This window comes from Mandrillus leucophaeus, unplaced genomic scaffold (assembly GCF_000951045.1).
Source record: "Mandrillus leucophaeus isolate KB7577 unplaced genomic scaffold, Mleu.le_1.0 Scaffold2, whole genome shotgun sequence".
In the NCBI taxonomy this organism is placed as follows: domain Eukaryota; kingdom Metazoa; phylum Chordata; class Mammalia; order Primates; family Cercopithecidae; genus Mandrillus; species Mandrillus leucophaeus.
This window is the reverse complement of record NW_012102031.1, coordinates 12367201-12373802: the sequence shown is the minus strand read 5'-3', so window position 1 is coordinate 12373802 and position 6602 is coordinate 12367201. Positions and strand designations below refer to the sequence as shown.

At 39.5% G+C, this 6602-nt stretch overlaps 1 protein-coding gene across 1 annotated transcript in view; it reads right to left on the bottom strand.

Annotated features, from left to right (window-relative positions):
* Window positions 1-6602, bottom strand: part of EIF4ENIF1 (eukaryotic translation initiation factor 4E nuclear import factor 1) — a 56649-nt gene that overhangs the window by 12596 nt on the left and 37451 nt on the right. The window contains exons 8-10 of the mRNA XM_011979008.1: window positions 4213-4348; window positions 3510-3689; window positions 2520-2752 (exon numbers count right to left, since the gene is read on the bottom strand). Coding sequence (XP_011834398.1) covers window positions 2520-2752; window positions 3510-3689; window positions 4213-4348 — 549 coding nt within the window. The remainder of the gene's footprint in view (window positions 1-2519; window positions 2753-3509; window positions 3690-4212; window positions 4349-6602) is intronic.

The window sequence follows — 6602 nt, the reverse complement described above, 5'->3', positions numbered from 1 at the left end:
CGCCCGGCCTTTTTTTTTTTTTTGAGACAGGTCTATGTTCTTCAGGCTGTGTTCTCAGGCTGGCCTTGAACTCCTGGGTTCAAGCAACCCTCCCACCTTGGCCTCCCAAGTAGCTGGAACTATAGGTGTACACCACCAGGTCTGGCCAGTGGTTACATTTTGTGCATCCAGCCTGGAGTTCCCTCCTGCACTTCAGGACATCCCTATGCCCATTTAGCTCTGCGTGAAGTGCTTCCTCTGGTGTAGTTTCCCTTTCCCTAGATGGAGCTGTCAAAGTCCAAAGCAGTGTCTAGGCATGACAAATAGCCCAAGGATACCCAAGTATTTTATTGTTGATTTTGGAATTGGGACTAAAGGCAGATTATTTTATAAGTAATCTCTTTAAGAGTCATTTACTTCCATCTAATGAAAACAAATAGACAACTTTATACCACATGGCTTATTATACTTAGAGGATAGAATCTGTAATTTAAAATATAATTTAGATTGAACCAGCATGTATTACTTTTGGATGAACCAATATGACAACCGAAATGGACGGAGGCAGATCAGAAATAGTATACAAAACATACACAGCAGTAGTAATTAAAGACGCTAAATTCAAAAAGTAAACCATGACTTAACAACATGCAAATTGAGCAATATTTTGAGATAACACCTGCTATTCTTACTCCATTACTTTCCTTGTTGCGTTCTTTCCTGTTAGCTGAGTTTGTCTTAGCCTTTGCCTAGCCACTTGAATATGTGTCATCTATCCCTTTGGCAGGTGTTTGAGGCTCATTTGCTCAGCTAAAACCAGATATACTTCAGAGTACTAAAACCCCAACATCAAACCAATTGCCCTTACAACTCAAGAGTAAATTGTGTTAATATCAAATCCTAGAATCATATCTACAATAAAATGTGGAAAAACATCAGGTAAACTCTGAATCCCCCTTCCATATTTTTAGTTGCTCACACCAAAAGAAAGAGGCTAATTACAAGATATGAACCACACCATTGCAGCCAGCACCCAATTACCAAGACACAAAGGTAACAAGAAAGGAAAATAGGATAGTCTACCGTCTTTCAGTTTGGTCTTCATTTGAAAGTATTTGTATGTAATAATTCTTTGTATAAAAATAATTCTAAAGCAGTTTACAGGGACATTCTCCTGCAACTGGTATGGTGTGGTCAGATACAAAGAAGTCAGTCTACCTATCTGAGGTGCCTCCTTTCAAGGGTAGAAGGTCGGTCCTGGCACTAAGGAATAATGGCACCTCTGTCTGAGGATGTTGACATCTCTAGCACTATTGGTCAGATAAGGAATGCTAAAAGTCAGTTGCTTTCTTTCGGTGTAAGGCATAATGATTCAAACAGCTATTGCTATTTGCATCTTAGCTAACTGGTAAGTTCCCAAGCAAGCAGGGAACAGGAAAAAAAAGAGGGAAAACTCAATTTGGTAAATTTGCTGGAACTTAGCAACTAGAATAAGTCCATGTTTATGATTTTATTATTCATATCTACCCTGCCTCCCCATTAGTTTGTATCAAGAGATAGTGATATTAACACATACGCTATGGGTGAGAACTACCCTCTCAAAATTGTTAGGACAAAGACCAGATTATTATAAACACTTGCATTTACAAGGTGATATGCAGTTGTGTCACCCTGTAACCTAACTTCATGCCTACAAGTTTTGTTTTTAATTTGGAGCCACAGCTTTTTCCCTTAGTAAATTAACAGAATGTAATTATCTTGACAAACCCATCTTACTTTTTTTTGAGACAGTCTCACTCTGTTGCCCAGCCTGAAGTGCAGTGGGGCAACCCCGGCTCACTGCAACTTCCATTGTCCGGGTTCAAGCAATTCTCCTGCCTTGGCCTCCCAAGTAGCTGGGATTACAGGTGCCCGCCCCGATGCCTGGCTAATTTTTGTTATTTTCAGTAGAGATGGGGTTTCACCATGTTGGCCAGCTCAAACTCCTGACCTCAGGTGATCTGCCTGCCTCAGCCTCCCAAAGTGCTAGGATTACAGGCATGAGCCACTGTGCCCAGCCCCATCTTAGATACTTTACAAATGATTTCTATGGCTGTAAGAAAGCAGGTAATCCCTGGTATCTGGCAATAATTAGAAGATGTGAATAAAGATTTTACTATACAAATATGGTAAAGTATATGAACTTAAGTAGCTGAATAACAAAATTTTCTCTGGAGGTCATCCAAAAAGATGGTTTTTTACCTCATTTTAGCAGTGACTTACAGTTATACAGGCATTACATAAGACTGAATCTTTTAATCTTTATACTGTTACCCACAATACATATAAATTAACCACAAGCCTGCTTTCTCCAGTAACGAATAGTGTATTAATAATTAAGGAACACACAAAAGCATCAAGGACCAAATGACTACTAAAGAATTTCCAACTTACTCAGAATACCTTTTTAAAAATCCATTTATTGTGGTGGGAAAAAGGAGAAAAAGAAAAAAAAAAAAAAAAAAAAAAAAGAAAAGGGTGGGTTTGTGCCAGATACTTACGCTGACTTTGGGCTGAGAAGGCAAAGTCCCACTTGCCTTCATGGTGCTCACTAGCTTGTTGAACGCAGTCATGTCTCCGTCTTTCTTGAGTTGTCGATTGTTGGTTACAGCACTCAAGGTCTCTTCTAGGTGTTCTGCCATGAAGGGAGTTGAATTCTTCACTTGCTGGTCCACCTTCAAGCCCTTCAGACCTGCTTCTACCTCCTCCACGGAAAGCACAACCCCTGAATGTGCTGAGAAGTTGAGAATGTCCAGGTTAAATCAAGCAAAGAGATATCTGGTAGGAATTCTCTTTGGCTAGTATGATAGATAAGATGAAAATAATTTATTTCAAAATTGAGATAAGACTGTCAGAAAAGACTGACACCAAAAATAGACAAACTAGTAACACTTAAAATCAAATTGTGTACTAAGAGATGGCATAAACTAAACCTAAAATGTTTAGATGCTAGATACTGGGGGATCACAAATATGAGGTGCTATGCTTTAAAACTTGACAAGATCCTGCTGTGCATCCTGCAGAAGGATATGAGTCTTCTAGGAGACTTGTTACCTGGGACAAGAATCCCAGATAGCCCAACATTGCCAAGATTCCTACCTGCACTGTGGTCAGTATATCACTAAGTTTTTATGTTGAGGATTTATAGCCTAAGCAAGAATATGGAAGACTAGGGCAGATTTGTGAGGAAATGGTAAGTTATGCTCTGGAGGAATAAAACATTCACTGGAGTCTGTTTTCAACATTCACTGGATTATTATAACCAGACCCTAGGTAAGAACTTATAGGAAAAGTTCTCATAGGGCTCATGACCTACTGTGAGATTCTCAAAGAGGTGGTATTCTTTGATGAAATGAGTTTTTAAAAAAGAACATTAAACAAAAACCCAATATATATTTGACTTTTTAGGAAACAGAGGTATGTTAGACCCAACTGCCTGAAGACTGAACATCTAGACTTTTTCAGATATCTAAAAAATTATAAACACTTACAGCTTTCTTTAAGTTTTTCTTTATTTGCAGAAAGGCTAGAAAGAAGAGGTTTCAAATCCACTTTGGCTTTCTGTAGCATTTCTAAAATATCCACTTTATTTTCAGTATGGTCTTCCAATGGTATAGGAGCAAAGTAATTCCCCGAGTTCTGTCCAGGAGAGAGGATGGCTTGCTCCAGACCTGATATTGCAAATAAACATACTCAAAATTAATCTGTTCCAGTAAAGAAACATGCCTTCAACTGTATTTTTCTTTCTTTCTTTTTTTTTTTTGAGATGGAGTTTCACTTTAATTCAGGCTGGAGTGCAGTGGTGCAATCTCGACTCACTGCAACCTCCATCTACCGGTTTCAAGAGATTCTCCTGCCTCAGCCTCCCGAGTAGCTGGGATTACAGATGCCTGCCACCACGCCCGGCTAAGTTTTGTATTTTTAGTAGAGACGGGGTTTCACTGTGTTGGCCAGGCTGGTCTCGAACTCCTAACCTGGTGATCCGCCCGCCTTGGTCTCCCAAAGTGCGGGGATTACAGGCATGAGCCACTGCACCCGGCCCCTTCAACAATATTAAAAGGACACAAATTGAAGGCTTTTCAGTTGTCCAGAGACCCTTTGACCCTAATCGACTCCTGACTAATGAAGACGAATGAACCGTATCAGGGAAAAACCCAGGTTTACCTTCAAGAGCAGAATCTGAAGCCATTTTACCTGCAAGTCTCTCTAGCTCTTCATGTGGTGTTGACCCAAGACTGCTGGATCGGCTTCCTGATCTGCTCGGGTTAGAGAACCACCTACTGAACCGACTGGCAGAGACTGACCCTTCTCCCAAAACATCTTCTATCATCTGAAGAAAAAGACAATAAAAACTAATAGTTTCTAGATGAAAAAGGACAAGAAGGTTTAAATCTTATGAAAGGGTCACTTACTTTGAAATTTCCTTTGATGCTGGTGACCTGAAGATAAACATTCTCAGAACCTAGGAATTTGAACACCTTTTTCTTCCTCCTTCCTGGGTAATTTCTGAGTATAACCAACTATCTACTTTCCTTTTTTATTACTATTTTTTTTAAGACAGAGTCTTGCTCTGTTGCCCAGGCTGAAGTGCAGGGGTGCAATCTTGGCTCACTACAACCTCTGCCTCCCGGGTTCAAGTGATTCTCATGCCTCAGGCTCTCGAGTAGCTGAGACTACAGGCATATGCCACCAGACACCTGGCTATTTTTAATTTTATTTTTAGTAGAGACGGGGTTTCACCATGTTGGCCAGGCTTGTCTCGAACTCCTGACCTCAAATGATCCACCGACCTTTGCCTCCCAAAGTGCTGGGATTACAGGCATGAGCCACCGTGCCCAGCCTACTTTCTAAGAATATAAAGCAAAGCCTCTATGCTACAAAAAGTTCTTCAGTTTTCTATTCTTTGCCTCAGGAGTAAATCCATATACTACCAAATGTTCTCAGAGAACAGTGTCAATGCCACAGCATTCCACTGACAAGCTGATGAGTGACCTTCAACTAAACATCAAGAATAGGGAACTGATGAAAGAAAACCATTGCTTCAAACTTAGTGGTTTCAAGGTTGTAATGAACATTATGAAATTCAATCCTGTGAGTTACAGAAGCCAAAGGCTAAAAAAAATAGAGCTCATAAAGACCATAATTCCAAGTCAAAGTTTAGAAAAAGTATGACTGTGGAAGATGAAATTACAACTGATCTCTGTTTGAGATCAATTGAGAGTTTTCAGGTGTTTTCTGTTTCCAAATCCAACCTCCATAGTTTTCATTTAATAAGGACAATTAAATAACACACTATGAACAGTAAATTGCTTTGGTAAAAATTACGAAATAGTGCCAATCTTTCTTAAAAACTAAATTTAAGCATTTAAAAAGTTTTTCAATTCACATCATACCATAAATTCAGTCAAATATCCAAAACTGATTTTTTGCAGTATTCATATCAATATTTAGAAAAGACAAGATAGAGCAAACATCTATCCAAAAATCAGACATATCCTTGAAAATAAATCATATACTTTCACTTCAATCCCACTGATAAACAGAAAACATGCTTTTTCAAAAACTGGTACATGGATGACAGAATTAGTGACTGTTTTACTTGAAATCTGGAACCCACAGTTTCCAAAGTTAAGCAGGGGAAGCTTAGATTTATGCTTTGTTCTTCTCTGGAAGAATGTTTTCATAATCCATACCCAAACTAAGCCACAAAATACTTCTTTTGAAGGGATTTTAATTCAAGACCCTAATTATTGTTTCCATAATTTCTATTTTCAGAGGAATTATCTAGACAATTTCAATCACATTCCACCTGTAGATGCTCATACCTTAAATAATGCTGACTTTTAAGTGCACTAATTTTGGCCGGGCACGGTGGCTCAAGCCTGTAATCCCAGCACTTTGGGAGGCCGAGACGGGCGGATCACGAGGTCAGGAGATCGAGACCATCCTGGCTAACACAATGAAACCCCGTCTCTACTAAAAAATACAAAAAACTAGCCGGGCGAGGTGGCGAGCGTCTGTAGTCCCAGCTACTCGGGAGGCTGAGGCAGGAGAATGGCGGGAACGCGGGAGGCAGAGCTTGCAGTGAGCCGAGATCCGGCCACTGCACTCCAGGCTGGGCGACAGAGCGAGACTCCGTCTCAAAAAAAAAAAAAAAAATTTTTTTTAATTACTTATTTAAATTTGCAGGCATTCCAAATGTTCAGTTTGTATACATTTTTCTGGCTTTTAATTTGTCAATTTCTAAGTGAATATAGTCCACAAATACATGTGTATGTGCGTGTATATTTCTGATCCTTGTGTTTCTTCGGCTTGTAAGTAAGCTCTATGAGGATGAGAACTTTATTTTGTTTACTACCATAGCCTTAGTTCCTAGAACAGTGTCCAGAGGTTAGAACTACTCAATAATTTGTTTTGAGACAGGGTCTTTTTCTGTCGCCTAGGCTGGAGTACTGTGGTGTGATCATTGCTTGCTGTAGCGTCAAACTCCTGGGCTCAGCCTCCTGAATAGCTAGGACTGCAGGAGCACACCGCCACTCCCAGCTTATTTTTATTTATTTATTTATTTATTTATTTATTTATTT